The sequence below is a fragment of the Misgurnus anguillicaudatus genome, chromosome 9, assembly GCF_027580225.2.
Source record: "Misgurnus anguillicaudatus chromosome 9, ASM2758022v2, whole genome shotgun sequence".
In the NCBI taxonomy this organism is placed as follows: Eukaryota; Metazoa; Chordata; class Actinopteri; order Cypriniformes; family Cobitidae; genus Misgurnus; species Misgurnus anguillicaudatus.
The window spans coordinates 8,783,098-8,808,440 of record NC_073345.2 but is presented as its reverse complement, the minus strand read 5'-3'; the positions used below and the strand labels follow the sequence as shown (position 1 = coordinate 8,808,440).

At 41.4% G+C, this 25,343-nt stretch overlaps 2 protein-coding genes and 1 pseudogene across 2 annotated transcripts; all 3 read left to right on the top strand.

Annotated features, from left to right (window-relative positions):
* The first annotated feature begins 12 nt into the window (after positions 1–12).
* LOC141366002 (uncharacterized) lies at positions 13–9,757 on the top strand (annotated as a pseudogene).
* Positions 9,758–10,536: 779 nt separating this feature from the next.
* Positions 10,537–12,591, top strand: LOC129424457 (olfactory receptor 8G17-like). Its single transcript, XM_055181130.2, has one exon. It carries the CDS (start codon positions 11,272–11,274, stop codon positions 12,217–12,219), a length of 948 nt encoding a protein of 315 aa, XP_055037105.2. The 5' UTR covers positions 10,537–11,271; the 3' UTR covers positions 12,220–12,591.
* Positions 12,592–22,069: 9,478 nt separating this feature from the next.
* On the top strand, positions 22,070–25,049 carry LOC129423273 (uncharacterized). The gene is made up of 5 exons (XM_055179525.2): positions 22,070–22,686; positions 23,045–23,736; positions 24,212–24,690; positions 24,767–24,843; positions 24,932–25,049. The coding sequence occupies exons 2-5, from the start codon at positions 23,502–23,504 to the stop codon at positions 25,047–25,049; spliced, it is 909 nt and encodes a 302-aa protein (XP_055035500.2). The 5' UTR covers positions 22,070–22,686; positions 23,045–23,501.
* The last annotated feature ends 294 nt before the right edge of the window (positions 25,050–25,343 follow it).

Below are 25,343 nucleotides of genomic sequence, written 5' to 3'. Positions count from 1 at the left end.
ACCTCTGCAAACATGCCTAAGATTCACCCTGAGACTAAAGTTTTGATTATCAAGAGGCTGAAGACCAGATCCAATGCTGATGTGGCAGACACTTTCAATGTGTCTCAGCATCAAGTACAGAGGATAAAAAAGATTTGAAGAGACTGGAGACGTTTTTGACAAGCCCAGGTCAGGCTGACCCCACAAGACAACTGCTCGAGGGGACCGTTTGTTGGCTTGAAAATCCAAGGTCAGCCCATTTTCCATTGCAGCAGAACTCCACAAGACCTGGTCAACTGAAGTCTCTGTGTCAACCAGAACAGTTTGTCGGATTTTGTCTCGAAATGGCCTCCATGGTTGAATCAGTGCCCAGAAGTCAGCACTAATCAAAAGACAATTGAAAAACCATGTTGCATTTACCAAGGCCCACAGCCTGGTAAAAGGATGGATGTTGGAAAAGCAGAAGGTTGATTTTTCAGATGAATCTTCTGTTGAATTATACCACAGTCGTCTCAAATATTGCAGGAGACCTACTGGAGCCCGCATGGATCCGAGATTTTGTGGCGGAAAAATCATGGTCTAGTTACATCCAGTATTGGGGTGTGCAAGAGATCTGCAGGGTGGAAGGCAACATCAATAGTCTAAAATACCAAGAAATCTTAGCTACCTCTTATATTCCCAACCATAAAAAAGGGCCAAATTCTGCAGCAGGATGGTGCTCCATCGCTTACTTCCATCTCCACATCAAAGTTTCTCAAGGCGAAGAAGATCAAGATGCTTCAGGATTGGCCAGCCCAGTCACCAGACATTAACATCATTGAGCATATGTGAGTTTTTAACTCATATAAAGCTATCTTATGATCGGCTGTTATTAATGTGCATGTGTGCTGCCCAGATCGACCTTTGGTCTCATATTTTTTTAACATTCTGGATTCTTTTGGTCTTGTACAACATGTTAATGGAGCAACACATGTCCACGGGCACACTTTAGATCTTATTCTCTCAATTGATGTTGCTGTGGACACTGTGAATATAGAAGATGTCTCTTTTTCTGACCACAGTCCTATTGTTTTTAATGTTCATGTGAATCTGTAGTGTTGGGAAAGAATCCGGGATATTATTCTCGCTGTTTGACTTCATCTACTCCTGCTCAGTTTAGTGAGATCTATCTTGCTAATGCGAGTGAAGGTTTAACTCAGAATGCTGCTGACTCCTCTATGGGCCCCGATGAATTGACTTCGATTTTATATAAAACTTGTTCTGATATTTTAGATACCATTGCACCTTTTAAGTTAAAATTACCCAGGAAGAAATCTTATTATTGGCTGGATGATAACGCTCGTTCTTTACGTCAGGCTTGTCGTAAAGCTGAGAGTAAATGGAAACATGATCATTTAACTGTGTCTCATGAGTTTTTTTAAAGAAGTGTTTGATTAATTTTCAAAATGCTGCAAAATCAGCCAGGTCTACGTACTTTTCAAACCTGATTACTGGGCACTCTGATAGACCCAGGATTCTGTTTTCCACAATTAACTCAATAATTAAGCTGGCATGTCAGTTTCATGTGGAACCTCAATTGAACTTTGTAAAACCTTTTAAAAAATTTCTCTGATAAAGTTTCAGCTATCCATTCCTCTTTCGCCGTACAGTTAATGGATCCTTTAAATCAGTGTTTCCCAACCCTGGTCCTCGGGCACCCCCTCCCAGAAAGTTTTAGATGTCTCCTTATTTAACACACCTGATTTAAATCATCAGCTTGTTAGGGAGACATGTTTACCATTTTAGAAGGAGGCTGATGAGTTGAATCATGTTAGGACCCTGCCGGAGTCCTGTTTGGTTATTATATCTAGTCTAGTGTGGCAGGGTTCTGACAGTACAATGTTTTGTGTGGGAGAACGTGGTTTTAGTGTTGTCTCATTAGACCACGTTTTTACCGTGTCTTGTGACTTGTCCCCGCTCCCTTGATTTCTCTTGTCATTGCGTGTCGTCATTTTTCCCCGCTCCCTTGCATTTTCTAGTCTTTGTTTTTGTCTTGTTTATTTGGTGTACTGTTTTCTCGTGTGTTTATGTGTGTATATATATATTTATATGTTTGTATATATAAAAATATATTTGTTTTGTCTTGTTAGTGCTTTGGTTGTCCTGTGTTTTTGTGTTTGTTTCACAGGTTCACATGTGCTTCCCTCACAGGTGTTCCTGCTCTGTGTGATTTCCTCTATTATTTTCACCTGTTCCCCTCATTAGTTCTCCTATTTAATGTCATTGTGTTTGGTGTTCGTTGCTTGTCCATTGTCAATTTTCCTGTGAGTACTTTGTCGGTTTAAATGCCTAGTCAAGTTCTTGTATATTTGTAGTTAGTATTCTGTGTGTTGTTTTTGAGTTTAGTTTATTCAGTGTATTGTTGATCTGTTTTGTTTAATAAATTCAAGTATTTTCTACCACTGTCTGCAATTGGGTTCGTGTTCTGCTATACCTGACAAATCAGATGTTTTAAATAAGGAGACATCTAAAACTTTCTGGGAGGGGGTGCCCGAGGACCAGGGTTGGGAAACACTGCTTTAAATGATCCGCTGGCTAGCCCGGCTTCTATTTTTTTTCTATTTTTTGCATGGTGTTTCACCGGGGGAACTTTCAGAGTTGGTCAATAAGATGAAGAAAACTACCTCCTCCCTTGATATTATACCTTCACAAATTATTAAGTATTAAATCTGTTGGGATAGTTCCGAAATGTTTTAAGCATGCTGTTGTCCAACCTTTGCTTAAAAAACAGGGTTTGGCAGAAGATTGTCTTGAGAATTACCACCCCGCCTCTAAATGATCATTTTTATTCAAACTTTTAGAGAAGGTGGTTTATTCTCAGCTGATCTCTTATCTGAATGCAAGGAACCTTACAGAACCTCTTCAATCTGTTTTTTCTGTCCATCATAGCACCAAGTCTGCTTTGATTAGATACTTAATGACATTTTACTTGCAGTTGATAAAGGTAAGAATGTAGTTCTGCTCCTACTTGATCTTACAGCTGCCTTCGATACAGTCGATCATGCTACTCTTCTTTGGAAGTTAGAGCATTTATTTGGTATTGGGGGAACCGCCTTGCAATGGTTCAGCTCTTATCTTAGTAATAGGTCTTTTTCCGTTGAATTAGGTATGTTCTCTTCATCTGTTGCTCCGATTACCTGTGGAGTGCCTCAGTTATCCATTTTGGGGCCAATTCTTTTTGAAGACCTATGGGGGATATTATCAGGAAGTATAATGTTTCTTTTCACTTATATGCTGGTGACACTCAGTTATACAAGCCCCTGAAAGCTGGTGATATCATCGAACCTCTGTTGGCCTGCCTAGCGGACATTAAGAAATGGCTGTCTGGTAGTTTTCACTCAATGAGTGTAAAACTGAAGTAATTGCCTTTGGTCCCCTTAAGTTAAGAACTGCCTTTTTAAATGAGCTTCATACACATTTTACCTCAGTTTCCCCCCAGGTTAGGAACCTTGGTTTTATTTTGGATTCTGAACTTTGTTTTATAAAGCAAATTAATAATGTAGTTAAAAGCTGTTTTTATCATCTACGGATTATTTCAAGACTGAAACCATTTCTGGAGTTCAAGACCTCGAAAGGGTTATTCATGCATTCATTACCTCTCGATTATTGATTATTGCAATTCTTTATATTTTGGTTTACCTCAGTCATCCATCAAACGTTTACAAATGGTACAGAATGCTGCTGCAAGGCTGCTGACCGGGGCAAAGAAGTCAGATCACGTTACACCAATTTTAGCTTCTCTTTTAGCTTTTTCAATTGCTGCTCCCCGTCTCTGGAATCAATTGCCACTGGATATCCGCCTTGCATCTTCTGTTGTAACTTTTAAAATACCGCTGAAAACATACTTGTACTCCCAGGCATTTTAATTCACTGTCATCTTAATTTACTGTCTTTTAATATGTTGTTTTAATGTTGTTTTTCTCTGTGCTCTCTGTTTTATTTCTGCTTTTTATTCTCTGCTTTGTTCAGCACTTTGGTCAGGGCAGCTGTGATAAATGTGCTAAATAAATGAACTTTACTTACTTACTTACTATAGTGAAACTGACTATAAAGTGATGACTTTCTTACCTTTGCTTGTGGTTCTTGAAATGTTGAATAAAATTTGACGTTGTGGTTTTAAAATTTGACTCTCTTAGCTTTTCGTGACCGACGAATTGGGAACTCGCTTAGAGAGACCAATCTGCTTCGAGTACTACTAAAACGCCAATGAACTTGGCATTGAGATATTTGCATAATGCTGGCACCGCCCCACCAGGTGCCTTTATAAGCAGCAGGTGCAATAGGGAAATTAGCTTCTTTTCGCCGGGAAAGCCGGGAGAATGTGACCGGCCGACAGCAGGGAGCAGCACCTTTGGCGACGGGACGTGGCGTCTCCGTTCCCTTCTCCTACATCCGTAACCGAGACGTTCCCTTTCAGTCGGTCACTACGACGTCATGTCGTGACCGACGAATTGGGAATCCCTACCAAAACGCCACTAGGGGCTGACCTCTTCCAGTGTCTGCAAAAAACCCTCCAAATTCCCTTAAGGAAATGGAGAAATAGGATAAGGCAGAAAGGCCGGGCACTAGATGTTCCTTTAACCTCACAGAAGTGCCAGCAACTGGGAAGCGCCCTACCTGAGCCGGATAGGAACGCTGCGGAAGCCACCGCCCCTCTTAAGGGCTAATGGTGGACGAATAAAGTAATAAATGACAGCCATGGCTGTGTAAGCAAAGCAGTGCTTTGCTAAGGGAAACGTGGGCTGGTAGGATTAACCCCACGGAAATACTCACAAAGGAACCCGGTGGGACACAATGTGGAGCCCGAGCCAGACACGTAGGTTCGCGAGGATACAGCTAGTGAAAGGCTGACAGCCAATGCTCCGCAACAAAGGCTGCCAAGGCAGCAGAGGAAGAGCAATTCAAACCATTACGCATTTTTGCTCTGATGGCCTTCCATTCTGAACTCAATTTGGAGCACCAGTTGGAGGCTGCAAGCCGACTTTGGAGTCTGCTCTCCGTGCCCTCCCTGGTGAGGAAAGAACACGAGAGGATACAGGCTTGATATGAACACTGTAGAATCTAATGAACGTATTAGGTGTCGCCCAACCAGCAGCTCTACAGATGTCTGTTAGCGAGAAACCATGAGCAAGAGCCCAAGATGAGATTTAAGGGGCAAGGAATACCCTGAAGATTATAAGCCGGGGCGATAGTATCAACTATCCAATGAGACATCCTCTGCTTAGTGACAGCTTTCCCTTTCTACTGACCACCATAACAGACAAAGAGCTGGTCTGAGGTCCTGAGGCTTTGCGTGCGGTCCACATAGAATCGCAGTGCGCGTACGGGGCACAACAAAGCCATGGTTGGGTCTGCCTCCTCCGGGGGCAGTGCTTGCAAGCTCACCACCTGATCTCTGAAAGGAGTGGTGGGAACTTTGGGCACGTAGCTTGGTCTGGGTCTTAATGTTACGCTCGAGACAGCAGGACCAAACTGAAGGCACGAATTGTCAACAGAGATTGCATTGAAATCCCCTACTCTCTTCACGGAGGCCAATGCTAGCAGGGTCAGAGCTTTCATTGATAAAAGCTTCAGACTCGCAGACTGCAAAGGCTCGAACGGAGGTCCCTGAAGGGCTTTCAGCACCATGGACAGGTCCCAGGGAGGAATAGAAAGAGGGCGCGAGGGGTTCAGCCTACGAGCGCCTCTTAGAAATCTAATAACCAAATCATGCGGGCCAACTGTTCTGCCGTTAATAAGTGAGTGATGAGCAGAAATAGCGGTGATATCAACTTTAATGGTGGAGGGTGACAGCCTACCATCTAACCTATGTTAAAGATATGAAAGCACAATGTTAATAGGGCATTCTCTGGGGTCCTCGCGTTGCGAAGAGCACCAGGTGACGAAAAGGTTCCATTTAAACGCGTAAGCCCGTCTTGTGGATGGAGCTCGTGAAGCGTTGATTGTGTTAGATACCACTTGCGGTAAATCACCTAAACCTTGCACGCGCTCAACGACCATACATGGAGATCCCACAGGTCGGGGCGCGGGTGCCATAATGTGCCCCCTCCTTGAGAAAGAAGGTCCTTCCTCAGGGGAATCCACCAGGGAGGGGCTGTCGCGAGGAGCAATAGTTCTGGAAACCAATTCCTGGTCATCCAGTATGGGGCGATCAGTAAAAGGCTCTCCTCGTCCTGCCTGACTTTGCACAGCGTCTGTGCGATTAAGCTCACTGGGGGGAATGCGTATTTGCGCATCCCCCGAGGCCAGCTGTGTGCCAACGCATCCACGCCGAGGCTGCCCTCGGTTAGTGAATAAAATAGGTGACAGTGGGTATCGTCCGGCGACGCAAACAGATCTATCTGCGCACGACCGAACTTCTTCCAAATTAGCTGGACCGTCTGGGGGTGGAGTCGCCATTCGCCGGGGCGCGCAGCTCGGGAAAGTGCATCTGCCGCTGTATTGAGCGAGCCCGGGATGTAAATGGCACGAAGGGACCTCAGATGCTTCTGAGTCCAAAGGAGGAGATGACGAGCGAGATGCGACAGGTGACGGGAGCGCAAAACGCCTTGACGGTTGATATACGCAACGGTTGCAGTGTTGTCGGAGCGTACTAGTACATCCTTCCCTCGCATCTCCGTAGCGAAGCGTACAAGTCCCAGATATACAGCCCACAACTCGAGGCAATTGATATGCCAATGCAACTGGGGTGCTGTCCACACCCCCGAAGCTGTAAGCTCGTCATACGTGGCTCCCCAGCACTCTAACCCTACGGTCTCCACTGCTCGAGTGAGCACGGCCACCATCTCTGGATCGAACTCCGGCGTCCCAACCCGACCGGAGGGAGGCACAACAGATTCTACAGACATCGTAGAACACGACGCTGAAGTCTCCATTGGCACATCTACCAGCTGTGGATGAGGAGGCTGAGAGCTGGAGGACGAATCCCCCGACCGGTTCAGCACAGTGATGCGGAGGTCATCCTTTGAGAGCTTAACAGCCGCACCGTGGCGGCACTCAGCACTAGCTAATTTCCCTATTTGCACCTGCTGCTTATAAAGGCACCTGGCAGGGCGGCGCCAGCATTATGCAAATATCTCAATGCCAAGTTCATTGGCGTTTTAGTAGTACTCGAAGCAGATTGGTCTCTCTAAGCGAGTTCCCAATTCGTCGGTCTTGGTATTTCTAGCTGATGTGATCCTAATGATCTGAGTGAAATATTGGGTTTATATTCAATGAGCGTAACTGCAATGTATTGAGGTCCTATAAGCCATTAAGTGATTTATATACCATTAATTATACTTTAAAATCAATCCTAAATGTAACTTGGAGCCAGTGTAGAGACCTGAGGATTGGTGTGATATGTTCATATTTTCTGGTTCTGCTCAGAATTCTGGCAGCAGCATTCTGAATGAGCTGGAGCTGTTTAATGGTCTTTTTGGGAAGGCCAGTGAGGAGGCATAGCAATAATCCACCCTGCTTGTGATGAAAGCATAAAAAAGTTTCTCTAAGTCTTGTTTGGATACAAAGCATCTAATTCTTGCAATATTTGTTTAGATGATAATATGCTGTTTTAGTTATTGTTTTGACATGACTATTGAAACTAAGGTCTGACTCCAGAATCACACCAAGATTCCTGACTTGATTTTTAGTTATTTGACCACTAGTGTCAAGGTATGCATTCACCTTGAGAACCTCATCGTTGTTTCCAAAAGCAATGGCTTCAGTTTTCTCTTTATTTAACTGAAGAAAGTTTTGGCACATCCAACTGTTAAATTCATCAATGCATTTGCACAGGGAGTCAATGGGGCTGTAGTCATTAGAGCTAAGTAGATCTGTGTGTTGTCTGGATGACTGTGATAGGCAATTTGGTTCTCTCTCTTTATTTGGCTCCGTGTGAGCATATACAGGTTGAACAGGAGTGCAGAGGTGTAATGTAGAGGCCCAATGTCTAGATCTGGTACTTGGCAGCCACCCATAAGAGCCTTTATTGATGATCTTACTGTAACAGCAACCTCAGGTGCAGGTGGCTTCTTCAGGGGCTTTAATATCTCATCCTATAGGCAAGGATGAGTTTTAAGCCAGACAAGTCCAGGTCCCTGGTCCTAAAGAAGGGCAAAGTGACCGAACGTTTCTGCTTTACCTTTGAGGGGATACAAATTCCATCAGTAACAGAAAGACCAGTCAAGAGCTTGGGGAAGATCTATGACAGTTCCATGAAGGACACAACTGCTCATCAACAAACCAAAGATGACGTGAAAAAATGGTTAACTGCAGTCGACAAGTCGGGGCTTCCAGGAAAGTACAAAACCTGGATGTATCAGCATGTAATCCTGCCAAGGCTCTATTGGCCCCTTCTCGTATACATAGGTACCCATGACAACAGTGGAAGCAATGGAGAGATCAATCCATCAGTTCTTCAGGAGATGGCTAGGGCTCCCACGGTCTCAAAGTAACATCACCCTATATGGCCACTCCACCAAGCTGTAGCTTCTCATCAGCAGCTTGTCCGAGGAGTTCAAGGTCACACACGCCCGGGAGGTCTTAATGTACCGAGAATCCTCTGATATCAAAGTCTCCACAGCTGGAATCGACGTTAAGACGGGAAGAAAGTGGAGGGCTCAGGAAGCGGTGAACAGAGCGGAGGCAAGGCTGAGGCCCGGCATCTTGCTTGGCAGCGTGGCAAGGGGGCGTGCAGGCCTGGGCACTTTTCCTAGGCTGCGATATGACAAAGCAAGAGGGAGAGAGAAGCGCCTGTTGGTGCAGGACGAGGTGCGGGAAAAAGTGGAGGAAGATTGCCTGACCAAGATGATCGGTATGAAACAACAAGGTGCCTGGACCAGATGGGAGAATGCAGAGCAGTGCAAGATCACCTGGGCAAAGTTGTGGAGCTCTGGATCATGGCACATCAAGTTCCTCAACAGTTCAGTGTATGATCTTCTACCCAGGCTTAGTAGATGCACTGGCATGCCAGTTTGCCAAAGGAACGATACAGTGGAGCACATCTTCAGCTGCTGTGCAAAGGCTTTGGGGGATGGGCGGTATCGCTGGCAACATGACCAGGTCCTCAGGGCTCTGGCAAATACAATCACCGCAGTGTTTCATAGCAGTAAGAGCCAGCATCCATCCAAACATATCATATCCTTTGTCAGAGCTGGGGAGAAGGTTCATCAGCAATCATGCTTCTCTGTTGGGCTCCTCAACAATGCAGGAGACTGGTACCTACAAGTGGACCTGAGAAAGCAGCTCAAGTTCCCGAATCACATCACGGCCACTTCACTCCATCCAGATGTGGTGATAACATCAGAGTCTACCAGGCAGGTGGTCATAGTGGAGCTTACTGTCCCCTGGGAAGACAGATTGGAGGTGGCAAATGAGCGTAAGAGGGCCAAGTATGCAGATCTGGTGGAGGAGTGCAGGAGCGGAGGCTGGAAAGCACGTAGTGAGCCAGTAGATGTTGGTTGTCGGGGCTTTGCGGGTCAGTCCTTGGTCCGAACACTCAAGCTCCTTGGAGTTAAAGGACATCTGTGCAGACGAGCCATTAAAAACATCTCTGAGGCCGCTGAAAAAGCCTCACGATGGCTGTGGATCCGGAGGGGGGATCCGTGGAGTACCTAAATATGTGGAGTAGCTACTCCACGAGTTTGAGGAGATGCACGCCACTTGGTCACAGGCCGGGGACTGATCACCCCCGGCAGGGTCGCCTGGGCGAGGGTGTCTGTTGATTAAAGACCCGAAACACCTGGTGACCCAAGGTTCTTCACTGATGTGTCCAAGTAGTACCAGAAAGGTGTATGTTAGAACGTAAACATATTTCAAAATATATTTCTGCACACTTTTTGTATATTTTGAATATTTTTTGATTCTGTATGGGCATATATTGTCTACTTTTTATCATTTCAGTTATAAATGTGTCAATGTTTAAAATGCACATAAAGAAAGCCCCTTTAGTTTACCAATGCAGAAAAATGCAAACCGCATGACCATACAGTACTTTTCAGTGGTCTAAAATGGATTCGCATGGCAATTAAATTACCATACAACTTTGGTGTTTGTCAAAAAACAGGTAACTTCCTGGGAATTTTTAAACACACTGAAAAATATGATTCATTGAATTTAATAAATGTTTTTAAGGTAAGTGGTTGCAATCAATTTATTTAGGCTGCATTTAAACAAAAGTTTTATATTTTATTTTACTTTACTAATCTTTTTTTTAATTGTAGCTTAAATAAATCGATATCAACCACTTACCTTAAAAAAATTGATTAAATTCAATGAATCGTTTTTTTCAGTGCAGGTGGTTGGAGAAAAACGCTGACATTTTGGATTCGGACAGCAAAAAAAAAAAAAATCACTGACTACCCCTGTAAATGTTGAAAATACCTTACGTTCCCATAAGAAAAAATTAGCAAACAAATAGGGCTTTAGTCTCACAAAATTCCATGGGAAACACTGTGGTAAAGGCAAAAGCAACTGTGATCATGGCAACGAGCACAATGAATAAAGTTTTCCCTTATGATTGATAACAGCATCACCGGAACACCTTTGATCAACTTATATAAAGCAAAGATCTAAAGATTCTTTAGAGATGAGCAAGCTGATGTAATGTAACACTGATTCAGACACTACTCAATAACATTAATTTTGTATAAATTCTGGAAAACAGAAAACCAACTAAATTAATAATAATAGAATTATCCTGGTGTAAGTATTCAATGGTCTTTTTTCTTACTGTGTGCTTTAAACCAGAATTGTGTGGGCTGATAAATTATCAGACAGCAAGCAATGTATGTTATTTATAAAGATTTAGTATAACAAAACTTTTTGGCAAGATATTTTTATATGAGGAGCTCAGATTAAAAAATAAGATAATTATATTAACCGAACGCACATCAGGCTATTCAGCAATATCTATAGGTTTGTTGGCAGAATCTATTGAGAATCTGATAAAAAAGCTTACAAGAAATATTTTGGGTTTTAGAGGTTTGGCACCGGAGCTCTTCATTTGGCACACTGTAAAAAATGAAAAGTTGTAAATAATTACTTCCATTTGTAACACATAGAAAAAATTCCACTTAAGATTTTACTTTAGTTTCACTTTCGGTGAAAATTTAAGTTTAATTAATTTACATTTTTTAGGTGTTACTAACTGAAGTAATTTTTTAAGTTCCAACTTTTTACGTTTTAATACATGGCAGCATGAGCTGAAATGTTCATTATGATGTTGAACAGACTGTTTATTAATCTGTCTACAGGTTTTGTGAGTTGCAGCGAATGGACAACCTGACATTAACAAACAGCCTTCTGCTGGTGGAGGGACTGAAAGTTACACCTCAGTCATCTTATCCTGTTTTTATCCTGCTTCTGTTAGCTTATATTTTTGCAATGGGATGTAACATTATACTTATAATTCTCATCTCAACACAGAAGAATCTGCATCATCCTATGCATTTTCTGTTTTGTAATCTACCACTGAATGATATACTGGGTACCACTGTCATGTTGCCACGCTTGTTACAGGATATTTTAAAAGAAGCTTCTGAGCGATATATAACATATGTGGAGTGTGTTGTTCAAGCTTATTTTGCGCATATATTTGCAGCAGCATGCCACTATGTGTTGATGATAATGGCCTTTGACCGATATATAGCTATATGTAATCCATTACGATATTCATCCATTATGACAAATAAAATGGTGATTACATTATCGGCATCAGCCTGGGGATTGGCAGTATTATTAGTGTCTATTATGTTAGGCCTCACAATACGCCTCTCTCGCTGCAGATATAAAATTGAAAATCCTTTCTGTGACAATGCCTCACTGTTTAAACTGTCCTGTGAAAATGTATCTGTTAATAATGTGTTTGGACTCATTTACACTGTTATTTTTTTTACTTTATCAGTTGGGTCTATATTTATAACGTATTTCAAGATTGCTACTGTGTGCATTACCAGCAAAAACAAATCGCTCAACAGCAAAGCCATAAAAACCTGCAGCACTCATTTAGCTGTTTACTTAATAATGCTTGTATCTGGATCCACTGTGATTTTTCTCCATCGTTTTCCTGAATACTCTGACAGCAGGAAACTAGCTAGTATTATTGTTCACATTGTACCACCAGGATTAAATCCTTTAGTATACGGTTTACAAACCAAAGAGATAAGAGAAAAAATGTTTAAACTTGTTGGGCGTAGAAACCAAGTCATAGCAAATAAGTAAATAGTGGGGCGGTTTCCCTGACAGAGATTAGACTCGTCCTAGACTAAAATAAATTTAAGAGCTGTTCTGAAAACAACTTGCACTGAAATATTTTGAAATACATCGGTGCCCTTTGTTTTTGCCTCAAAATGCACACAAGTAATGTTTTAGTAAGGCATGTTTGTTAAAACTAGTTATCTTTCCTAATTAAATTTAGGCCTAATCCTAGTTTAAAATAATCTCTGTCCGGGAAACCACCCCATAATGTTTTACTAAGGTATTAAAAATTATCTATAAAAAAATATATTTAACTGTACATTTCATGTACATTTTTTGGCTAAATGAAAATATAAGTGATTGGTTGCTGATGTGATCCAAAAGCAGAAATTATATTTAATCTCACATTTCAATTTCAAATGATCAACAATATTCCTTAAACTCTTCAAAGCACACAATTAATTTTATTATTCTATATTTGTAAACTGTATTGTGCTTTGGCCTAATTTTACTTATCTGAAATTTAAAACGTTAAATATTAAGTGTTTAACACAATCACATTTATTTATTTAAAACTATGCACAGCGTAAGCGTTTTGATATTTAAAAAAAGCAAAAGCAATATCTATTTTGAGGATTAGCTACCGTAAATTGTCCTATAGATTTCAATAAAATTACAATCTGTTCACATATTTATTAACTAATTTATATATATAACAAAAGAATGTGTAAACTAATCAGATCACATCATGAGCACATTCATGAGCTTAAATCTTTCTTCTAACAGCAAAGTACTGCTGGCAATCTGTCTTAAACTGTGACAACATGGTATATTTAATCTCATGAATAGCTTAGGGGCCTATTTCAATAAAGAGGTTCAACCAATTCTGTTTTAAAACTTGAACTCTGAGTTGATTTACCCTAAAATACCTTTCTGTTTCACAAAAGGTTTTTAAGGTAAAAAAGTTTCTCAGATTATAAAAATGTATAAAAGAAATGGCTCTTAAAGAACTTCTGACTAAATGGTTATTTGAAGAACCAAAATAGGTTCTTCTATGGCATCACTGTAAAAAACTTTCAAGAACCTTTATTTTTTTTATAGTGTGGCTCCTATATAACGATTCACCATGGGAACAGCATGTGAAAGGTCTGGATACTTTACCCTAGTAAAACTGGAGATGCGACTGCACATGCAACTACACAAATATATTATTTTAAATATAATATTTTAAAGGAAAGAGTTTTTAGGAAATTGCTGCTAGAGTCAATGCGTATGCCTATGGTTAATTTTTCATCACTGTTAAAATATCAGAGGTAAGTAAACTGGACTGTAAGGGGATATTAAGTTATTTAACCTTATATTAATCTTCATGCAAATGCAATCTTATGGATAAAAATAACATAGCAGCTAAAAAGGAAATTAGGTGTAAGACTTGGGCAATTGAATTCGCCAAAACAAAACAAAAAAAACATAAGCAACTGTTCAGATTTAAGAATACAGCCACAAAGGCTGATATTTGTCATCTAAGGATGAGTATTGATCTAAAGTGACTGCAAAAATATATATACTGCTCAAATAAATGCACATGTCAGAGTTGTACATTGTTTTGTTCCTTGTCCCCATCTGCTTGTCTGCCCAATTGAGTTAATTAGTCATCGTTATTCATTAATCCTTCACCTATTTTAATTTATCTCATTGTCTTCCTTGTGTATCTATACCCTTTGTTCTCTAATAGTCTTTGTCTGGTCTCGATTCAGTTAAGTTATGTGCTATATCTTCCTAGTCTTCCTGTTTGAGCGAGGAGGTTGAGTCATCCTGCAGCCAGCCCCCGCCGGCTGCTCATTGGTTGCAGCCAGCCGCCGCCGGCTGCTCATTGGTTGCAGCATCTTGTTTTTATACTGTAGGCTCTCATTGTGCTGGCAGCAGTTAAAACCTCCCCGAAATATGCTGACGTTGTATTGTTTCTATTAATTTATCTAATTCATCTATACACAAAGACAATAGGACCTTTTTGTTTTATAGGGCCCTATCTTGCACCCAGCGCAATTGACTTTGTCAGTGACGCATGTATCATTTCGTATTTTGCACTGGCGCACAGCGGGTTTTTCCCTCCACAGACGCACGTCGGCAAACTAGGGAATGAACTTACGCTCCCTGGGCGGTTCAGCGCAAAAAAGGAGGCGTGCTCCGGCGCAAACCATCTCTTATGCTATTTTGCAGTTTCAAAAAACAATTGCGCTACTAACCTAAAAAAACTAGTCTATAGAAGTGGCGCGTTGCGCGTGGTTCATTATTGTATTTTAAGGGCGCATGCTTGACCATAATGTATAGCGCGCACAACGTGCATTGCTTATCTAATCTACACAGATGCAACAGTTATTTTTGCAAATCATAAATTGTTACAATAAAAAATATAAGATAAGGGAAATCATAAAATCATAAATTGTTACAATAAAAAATATTAATACATGAGATAAGGGAAATCATTTTGGTGAGCATTGTGGTGATAGTTTTTATTTATTTTGTGTGGCAGCGTTAAACAATTATCATGCAAATAACGATTAAAATATTTTCATAAGTTTGTTGTGTGGCTGTATTACGTTTATTTTATCTAAATAATAATTAAAATGTTTTTATAAGAAACCTTCATGTATGTGAACTTGATTTGTAAGTGTACTTTGGGGTTGGACCCTGCTTGCATTTCTTGTGTCCGATTTCAAAGCCCCCAAACCCTTTCAGCGGTGAGGGTGGATGCAGCGATGTCCTCCTGTGTGCCCGGCGTGCCCGATTTATGCTGGCAAGCTTGGGATCCCCCCGTCTCCTGACATCATTGTAGTGCTTGGCGCAGCTGATGAGACAATTGCGGCTATTCCTCTCACGCCTGTTTAACCGATGCTGATTTGGGCGGGTTTCTCCCATCCCTATACAAAACAACTTCTCACTCTTTGACTGCTCTTCCAAGAACGTCGGTCTCCTCGGCTGTGAACCGCTCCAGGCGTGCGCCTGTCAAATCCGTCATAAATAATAGCAACCCGCCATGGAACTTGCGCCCTTGCAAGGGAATGTTGGATAGCGTTCTGATTGGTTTATTTGACGTTACGCCCAAACCACACCTATGAATAATTATCCTACTTCAGACCAACCCCTTATTGATTTGCGCCCGGCGCAAGATTTATTTCTCCCGCCGGGAAAATAGCAACAGCGCCCAAGATCCGCCCACAAAGTCACTTGCGCTTTGCGCTTCGGACTTGCGTTTCAGATCGTTAAAATAGGGCCCATAGAGTTGATTAAGAGAGCGAAAGTTGCAGCAGCCGCGAGGACAGTTGAAAGTGCAGGCAGTGACAGTCAGTCGCGTGAAGGAGTCGGATTGGTCGAGGGCAAGGCACTTTGTTAAAAAAAAAAATACTTCTATACATATTATATAAATGTATACGCATATGTACTTATATTAATAAAAATATGATTAGTTCAGTAACTTCAGTTTGAAATTCCTTACTTTTATTATTAAGTAAAATAAAGAAAAGTATTATTGTATGATCTAACTATTATTGTATAAAGTATAAAATATTATCTAAATTTATTTATATGCATAAGTACTTATATTAATATGATTGGTTCAGTTTGAAATTAATTGTCTTTTATTATTAAATAAAATTAATAAATAAAACTATTATTGGATTATTGGTGTTGTCCAGTTTAGGGATGTCCCGATCCGATCACATGATCGGAAATCGGCCCCGATCACATGATTTCAGACTCGATCGGAATCGGACGTTACCTCCCGATCAGGACTCGGATATTTATGTTAATATATTCTCATTATTTTTTAACAAATCTATAGTTATGCGGTGGAAAAGAGTTAGACCCTTTTTAAATCCACACAGAAACAGCAACGCGTGCGGCATGACATCACTTTGTTGCAGAGACGCTATTGGTTAAATGCCAGGGCAAAGTAGAACACGGAAGCAACTTAAAGTGGAAAGCGCGAGTATGTCGTCTGCGGTCTGGAAGTATTATAAAGTTGATGACAACAACGTTGCCATAGCAAACTGAGAGATATGTAAACTTGGGATTTCAAGAGGTGGAAAGGAAAAGGCTAAGTTTAACCCTTTAGGTGCCAGAGGTTTTTTCTTAAAACGTTTGATTTTGACATCTTAATTTCAAAAGGCTATATCTTAAACGTGATAAGAGATAGAGACTTTCTGTAAATTAGAGAAATATTAAGGATGACACACAGTTTATGGAGGGGAATAAAATGTCCCATTAAATTTGCATATTATGACGTCATATGTGGCAGCCATCTTGGGTTATAGAATTTTCATGAAAAGTCACATGTTTGAATGATAAAATGCAGCACTTCTTTCCCCCCAAAATGTCCCTCACCTTCTGTATGTTATACTGCACAATACTGAATGCTCAGGTAAATAGTAAGTGGAAACAAACTGTGTAAATCATTACTGATAAATGGCAGAAACAAACCGAATGTATGTAGCAGTAGGCCGGCCTTTTGCTGTAGAGATTTTCCATTTTCTATATACAGTAGGCACTCTGATTTCATGTTTAGCACATATATATTATTCATATGACACACAAACACAAGTAGACAAGACCTGTTTAGTTCAAAAGCTCACTCGCCACGGCAAGGCACAGATCATGAGTGAGATGACAAGACAAGACGAGACAAGACGAAAGACAATGTTGTTATTTTTTTTTTACTTTTTTTTATTATTTTTTTTTTTTTTTAGCTCGCCACGGCAAGGCACAGATCATGAGTGAGATGACAAGACAAGAGGAGACAAGACGAAAGACAATGTTGGTATTATTTTTTTTTTTACCTGACAAAGACACACAAATGTGGGATAATGACTCCCTATTCATCCAGGTGACATTTCTTGTAATGTTTCATTGTGTGGTACCTCTCATTGCAAGGCACAACACAAAGACCCACCCCACACTGCCTACACATGTATTTTGTCTGACGGCGGCCTTTAGGGCGGGTCCGATCAGAACAAACTACACAATCTGGTTTACCATCAGCCTGGCAGATAAAGTGGTGCTCAGTGAGTCTCTGTGGCAAGTCTCCCAGTGAGGACGACTTTCGGCCTTTGTTGCTCTCTGTTCTGGAGAAGCCTTCCAGTAAAGCAGTGATGACATCCTGCACGAAGACTTTCAAAGGCTTGTGAGGAGCAGCAGTGCAGCGGCAGTAAATGATGTGGGCATTCACCATGCTTACACTGAGAATGGCATTAAAAATTCTGTTGTACCATTTCCTTGACCTATGGGGAAAAAGGTAGGTCTTCATTCTTTGGTCTGCTGTGTCAACACCCCCCATGAAAGAATTGTAGTCATCAACACAAACAGGCCTGTTTATCTCCCTATAGCCACTATCAGTGTGTTTGGTCCTGATGCGTTTTCTGACACATTCATTCATTTCATTTCAGGTTTATTTAACAGGGACAATGCACATCAATAATACATTTAAGTAATGTACAATGTGCCAGAATTAGCCAAAAGGCTATTTTACATCTGTTGTCCCTGGACAGATCGCATGATGTCACACCTAAAAAGATAAAAATATTATGACCATACAATTTTAATACAATAAAAAGGCAAAATATAAATACAAGTATACAAAAAAATAAAAACAAATAGTCAATATGAAAACTTTGACTCCGCACTTTACACATGAGTAACGATAACACAAGTGGCTCAAGCAAACTGACAGGACAGGAAAGATGTGGTGTCTATGTGTAGTGCTGACAGTCTTGATTACCTATTAGCCATTTCTTTAAGTGAAGTTTAAAAGAAGCGTAAGTTTTAAAATTCCTAATGTGTATTGGAATGAGATTCCATTCACGAGCTGCCCTAACTGAAAAGGCTGTTTGGCCAAATGCACTCTTCCTCAATGGAACAATACAATCACCTCTTGTTGCACTCCGTGTAGATCTATGTGTGTTTGGTACAATATTTACGAACTGGTTCAATACACGAGGAGCCAGTTCATGTTGAATTTTGTACATTAGACAGAGATTTGTGAATCTTATCCAATTTTCAAAACTTAAAAGTTTATATTTTTTAAAAACATGACAATGATGGTGATTTATGGGCTTTCTATCAAGTACTTTAAGAGTTTTTTTATATAATGAAAGTAATGGTTTGCAAGAGGTGTTGTTTGCTTGTGACCAAATTGTCATACAGTAAGTGATATGGGGTATGGGGTGTTGCTATGCAGTGTAGAGAGCATTGTAAGGCGCTTTGTATCATGCCACGCACAAGCTAGCATTTTCCCCTTCCTCATGAAAACTGGGTCATCCCCCTTCCTCAATGGTAACTGTTCACGGGTGAGGCCCTTTGGCATCCCCTTCCTCTTACTGCTGACAGTCCCACACAAACCCAAATCATTGCTTGCCAGGTCATCTGCTATGGCTGGTGAGGTGTAATAGCTGTCCATGTACACCTCATGCCCTTTCCCTGTGTACGGGGCCATCAGCTCACGGACAACAAGGTGTGTGGCACCGAAATCAGGGTTTACATTTACACTTTGTCCAGTGTACATGGACCCCTGTAGCACATAGCCTGACTTGGCTTCACTCAGAACAAATACTTTGTAGCCATATTTGTCTGGTTTGTTGGGGTTATACATTTTAAGGGTTGATTTCCCTTTGAATGCAATGGTCATTTCATCCAGTGACAGCTGCTTAGATGGACCATACACTGCTGAAAACCGGGGAATGACCAAATTGATGATCGGGCGGATTTTGAATAGCCTGTCATAGCCTGGCTGACCCCTCTCAACACAATCCTCATTATTGGTGAAATGAAGGAAAGACAAAATCATCTCAAATCTATTTCTGGACATCACCTTGCCAAATCCAGGTGTTGCTGTTGGCCAATATTTGGCCCAATAATCCTCCAACTCTGACTTCTCTATCAGACTCATACTCAAATGCAGAGAAAAGAAGGCTTTCATTTCACTGACAGTTACGTCTGACCATTTATGAAATCTTGAGTGTGGCTGGAGTTGATGGGAGGCTAAAAACTGATGGGCGTAGCGATTTGTCTCAATTACCAGTAAATTCCAGAAATCATCAGACAGGAAAAGTGATAGAAAATCTAGGGGCGAATTGGCATTAGTGAGTTCTCTTTCCCCCAAATATCCAGTTGACTGATCAAAGGGCGTGATCCAGCTTTGGTACTCCTCCTCATTAGTCAAGTACTCAAAGCCGGCATTCCTATCATCTTGCGATAGACTAACATTATCATAATGGCTCTGCCCCTTGTAACACTGCCTCTGCTCCTGCTACGAGCCGCACGGCCAGATCTGCCACGCATGCGCGCCGATAGACTAACGTTATGCATAATGGCTCCTCTGCCCTGTGTAATACCGCCTCTGCTCCTGCTACAAGCCGCACGGCCAGATCTGCCTCGTATGCGCGCCGAGTGGAGAGAATTTGCACAGCTGGGATTATTGCCCTTATTGTCGGCGTGGTTGTGTGCACGGGACGGAGCACTGGAAGTCGGCCGCTCGCCCGACAGACTCCCAGAGCCCACTCGGGAAGACGCAGCTCGCTCTACATTGCTTTCACGGTAAAAAGATTGGACGCGCATTAGGGGTGGAACGGTACACAGAAGTCCCGGTTCGGTTCGTACCTCGGTTCAGGCGCCACGGTTCGATTCACTTTCGGTACAATGGAGGGAAAAGCAAAACAAAAATGAAGAAGGCATTTTTTTAGGCATTTTTTTTAGTACTTAAGCTAATCTTAAAAACATAGGTGTCCTTATCAGTGTTATTTTCAGATGTCATGAATATGAACTGAAATGCATTTAACATACTATCTCGTATTTCAAAAATGTATACCTCTTTAAGTAATTTTGTACTCATCTTTCATACAAATATGGGTTCAAATGTATTACAAGTGTTACCTAAATACATTTTAAAATTACATTTTGGCCTTATTTCATATTAATGTACTAAAGAACAAAAAAATAGGCTTGTAGGATGAATTAATAGGTGTGTACGACTTCAAGAGGGGCTGCAAGAAACGACAAGTGGATGACGTCAGAGTAACGCGAGAGCGATTTGAAATCAGCCTCCTCCGCAAGATTTCTCGCGGTACTCTGACGCTGATGGCGCTGCGTAAAGTTGAGCACGCTTAAAAAACTGAAAGCAGCTGAACTCGACATAACTGCCCTGCGTATGCCTGTTGTATATAGCACGACAATTTATCTCCTACTTCTCAGAGTGAGAAATACCAAGTGTGGCGTATGAACTGACTGAAATGCGTGTTTGTCAAGGTGAATGAGTGAGACTTGAGAGCCCTGATTATATGTATTTCCACTCACATACCTAACAACTGCTGAACAACGCCGATGCAAAGTCCTCGTCTTTTCCACCACTCTCTCGCCTGTACTATTGTAACTGACTGGAAAACTGAAGCTTTGCCAAACTTGCGATCTTAAAGAGGCTGGCGGAACGTGGAACACCACCACTTGCCATACTCGCTGTCTGCTGCTCATTCACTGACTGGACCGGCTTCGACGTGACAAAAAAATGCAGAGTGCCAGAATGTAGACGGGCTCTGATTGAGCGCATACATTGGCGGAGCTCGGCTGCATTGTCGCCAATCAGCGCTTCAGAGCTAAAGCGGGGCAACAGATTAGCTGTCCATAAAGAACCCGCGTATCTAACAGTAGTTCCGCATTACATTAATTATTTTGCACGCAAGTTTTTTTATTTTCATACCGTGTATTCTCCGTTTAAATTCATGCACCGAACCGTGACCCCCTTACCGATTTGGTTCGAAACGAATACATGTATTGTTCCACCCCTAACGCGCATATTACCTCCAGCCTCATTCCCCACACCTGTAACACGCTTGCTACCCCGATGAATTCCCCGACCCCGTGTAACATTCCCACCACTGACATTTGGCAAAGGATTCATTATTTGTGCTTGGTGTATAGCTACACTTTCACTTTGTCTAGCTGCACGATTGCAAAGCAGGGGCGCGTCTGAATCATGGTCACTAACGAATCACCGTCCTCTTCTGAAGGCAGATTTTCCCCTTCAGAGTCAGTGTCGGCGAATAAAAGACCCAACACTTCATTGCAGGTAAGCTTTTTTGATGCCATTATATGATAATGTATTGAAAAAACTCGCTGATAAAATGATTCACTTGCACGTTAGCTATGCTGTTGCACGCACTGATTCAATGCGCTCTTGCTCTAAGATTTTGTATAGAAGCATGATGTTTTTCTGAGTCGGGTATAAAGTGTGACGTCTGCCATCTAGTGGAGGGGAGGATGAACGAAATTTGACACCCTATTTGACAGAATCAGCAGTTACATTCAGTGACGCATCTTGTCGACAAAAGTTGACCGTGGCGCCTAGAGGGTTAACACCACAAATCTGATACGGCACCTCAAAAACAAACACCCGACACAATACAGCGAGTTTACCCAGGCAACCCAGCCGAAGACGAGTCAGCTCACGCTGCAGGAGAGTTTGAAGAGGAGAGAAAAAATGCCCCATGACAGCGCGAAGGCACAGGACATTACAGCCAAGATAGCACAAATGATTGCAATGAGTGACCTGCCATTCGCCTTTGTAGAGAACCCTGGATTTCTTATGCTTATGGAGCACGTAGAACCACGATTTGAAATGCCGTCTCGTCACTATTTTACCGAGAAAGCTCTGCCAGCCCTTTATAAAAAGATTACTGACAAACTACTTGTCATGTTATCAGGTGCACCCCATGTTTCATTTACCACAGACATCTGGAGTTCGTCCGTAGCTCCCATGTCTCTACTAAGCTTTACCGCACAATGGATTGATTCAAGTTTTGTTTTACGCCGTGCGACCCTACATGCACTAGCCTGACGTTGTCATACTCAATTCTAGTCAGAATTTGAGTCTGATGTCGCTCCATTGAGCTAAAATTATGAGGCGTGTCTCAACCGAAAAATGCCTCTGCACTCAATTGGATAGACATACGACCAATCAGAGCAACAGAGTGTGTGACGTAGTTTAAGCGACGCTTAGTTGTTGTCAACAAACCTCAACTGCACTCACGCTGGAAGAAGTAGAAGAAGAAGATGAGTGTAAACGATCTTTGCCGGTGTTGTAAAAAGAATTTAAGGATACACGGAGTAATTTCCCAATCGATCCTCATTTTTGAGAGAAACCGTAAAGGGGAATGCATATACGAACAAGTTCTCCGTTTAGGATTACAACTCCATAAAACAGCACAAAAATCGTTTCGCATTTGTCGGCCCTGTCATAAGTTAATAACACGGTTGGAATGCGACGTGTTCGTGTTTAATAAATGGACAGACGACGAAGGAGACCAGGCTGAAGAAGCGAGTTCATCTCAGGCATCAAAGAAAAGAGACCTGGAGCCTACTCCCTCCAAGACGCCCAGGGCTCTGAAGAAGTTCTGCTCCACTCCGTCAACTTCAACCAGTACAAAACCGCGAAGAAGCATTACAGAGGTAAGCTTGTTGTTGGTAAATTTCTAGTTACTATGATATAACTATGAGAATAACCTCGATTGCAAGTTTTTAATGAGTGAATAGTGAGTCGTGTTTATTGTCCAATGTGAATTATATCATCTAACGTTAGTCATATTTTCCGACATGGTAGCATAATGCGTATTCATCTGTCACTTTGTCAGTATGTAAGAACTTCCTTTTGTAATGGACTAGCATGTTCCACTGACCATGATCTGACCTGCTGTGCAATTGTATCTGTGGTCACCATATTTAACAGTATATTCCAATTTATTGTCAATGCACATTATACTTATTAGACTATACTGTTATTCTTCACACTGATTATCTTATATTTCAGGTTGTCACCCATTACCAATCACAGACTGTTGCCAAAGTATGTCATCCAGAAGATGCCTAGTGAACAGCATCAATAACAAAAAATGGACAACAGCTGCAAAGTTAATTTTGAAGCATAAACACCTAGTTGAGGAAATAAAGGTGCACATTCTGAAGCTAATAAGCAACGAGTGCAAACAGATCTGTGATCCAACCAACGGTTTCGTCCTGTGGAAGTCATCTCCGATGATCTGAAAGCGTTTTCATTTTCCAGCTTAGAGGCAGACCTAAAGTGTTTTTCACCATTCTTTTTCTCAATCCTCTCAACTGCTACTAACCACTCTCAAACTGCAACTTGTGCCGCAGCTTCCATTGCTTTAAGAGGAAGAGAAGCACGCCTGTCAGCCTTTGCATACTACCTAAATAGTATTCTACATTATGGTGGGGCGAAAAAAGCAGTGTTTGAAAGGCTGAGCAAAATGGCCATAACAACAACTCACAAACATTCTATAGAAAAGCAGAAGGAGTTAGCACTCCTATGTGGGGGGTCTCTAAAAATGTTAAAGGTCCAGACAGAAGTTTTCCTGAACTCTGAAGCAGAAGGGAACATTGATGTTGGTCAGAGAGTGGTCACCACCGAAGACCAGAGCACCAGTGATCCTAAGGGGCCACTTAATACAGTCCATAAAAGCATGGAAGAGCTTCCCTTGTCAGGTAATATGACAATTGACCTATATATAGAAACTCAACAAACACATCAAATGCGGAAAAAAACACATCAAATGCTGTGTCATCTTAAAAATTTTATGTCTCTATTGATTAAAGGGATAGTTCACCCTAAAATGAAAATTCTGTCATTTACTCACCCTCATGATGTTACAAACCTGTATACATTTCTGTTCTGATGAACAGAAGATATTTTGAGAAGTGTTTGTAATCCAACCGATCGTGGACCACATTTACTTCCATAGTAGGAAAGAAGAATACTGTGGAAGTAAATGGGGTCCACAAAGGGTTTGATTACAAACACTTATCAAAATATCTTCATGCGTGTTCATTAGAACAGAAATGTGTACAGGTTTGTAATATCATGAGGGTGAGTAAATGATGAAAGATTTTTCATTTAAGGGTAAACTATCCCTTTAATAATAAAAAGTGTAGTAATTGTTATTGCTTTTTTCTATTCCAGCAGATGAAATGCCTCCAAGCATAGATGAGTCAGAAATAGCTACGCTGCCCCTCAGCAGATTAAGTGACTCTGAAGCAGCAGAGATGGGATTGAGCTCCCCGGCTTCTCCGATCACACACCACACTCCTCCACCAACATATTCTATAATCTTTGACAATTTGGACTTTTTCATGCGTGCACATCATCAGTCCAGCCACCACAGCAACAAATCCATACACTGGATTCATCACATTGCAGTCCTAGATAGAGTCCCAACATTTCACCTTTGCAATGACAGACCGGACTATGACATCCTTCAATACGACTTTTGCAACTCACTCCCGGGACCAGAAATCCAGGACCATATGCGACGTGAGTTCATTGTACTTGGAAGCCGTATCCTTACCCAGTACCTGGCTGTTTTTAAACCCTTTAAGAAATTAGTGGTTCACCACATGCCACATCAATATACGGAGGACATGGCTAAGTGCTCCACTGATGTAAGTAATGAGTTACATCTGCAAAAAACAATTAAATACACATACTTTTTACTAAAAAATCTATTTTTTCTCAAAGTACCCACTGGGACTGCTCTTCAAAGATGAGAACAAAACGTCTGATTTGGTGGACACACTTCGCCACCTTCAGAAAGAGTAAGAATATAATCAGGCTCCACTTTACTCTTTTGCAGGAGAAGGGCTTGAAACTTATAATTCCACTGTTTCTGTGTAATCCATTCAGGTATGTGCCAAAGGGACCAGACGGGTTGTCAAATGTATTAGTAAGAGGTGACCGGCTAACTGAGGGGAACTGCAGAAACATTCCTTCTCAGATGGTGCTACAAAGGAAGACAGACTAGAAGGTCTCATCTTTAAGTTTGAGGACTGGCATGCCATCAGAAACCTCTTTGAAGTGAGTATATATATAGTATACATGGATTTCTCGGCGATGTCATGATTATTTTTAGATAGATTACTTCAAGTGCTTGTGTGTCAAGTTATGTTTATCCTTTGTCAATCACAAGTCTTTAATGTTGATTTAGATCTATCATCGGATTTTCTATGATGGTGCATCCTCAAAAGACCATGGCACACTTCTTGCCAACATGACGAAGTTGAGGTACAGCGTCTGCTATCTGCAATACATACTGTAT

What these genes read in the sequence shown, in the direction of transcription:
- LOC129423273 (XM_055179525.2), top strand. Translation starts at nt 23,502, where the DNA reads ATGGCCATAACAACAACTCACAAACATTCTATAGAAAAGCAGAAGGAG. An exon ending in TGGCTAAGTGCTCCACTGAT is followed by an intron (nt 24,691 to 24,766) that starts GTAAGTAATGAG and finishes TTTTTCTCAAAG; the next exon opens with TACCCACTGGGACTGCTCTT. An exon ending in CTTCGCCACCTTCAGAAAGA is followed by an intron (nt 24,844 to 24,931) that starts GTAAGAATATAA and finishes TAATCCATTCAG; the next exon opens with GTATGTGCCAAAGGGACCAG.
- LOC129424457 (XM_055181130.2), top strand. Translation starts at nt 11,272, where the DNA reads ATGGACAACCTGACATTAACAAACAGCCTTCTGCTGGTGGAGGGACTG.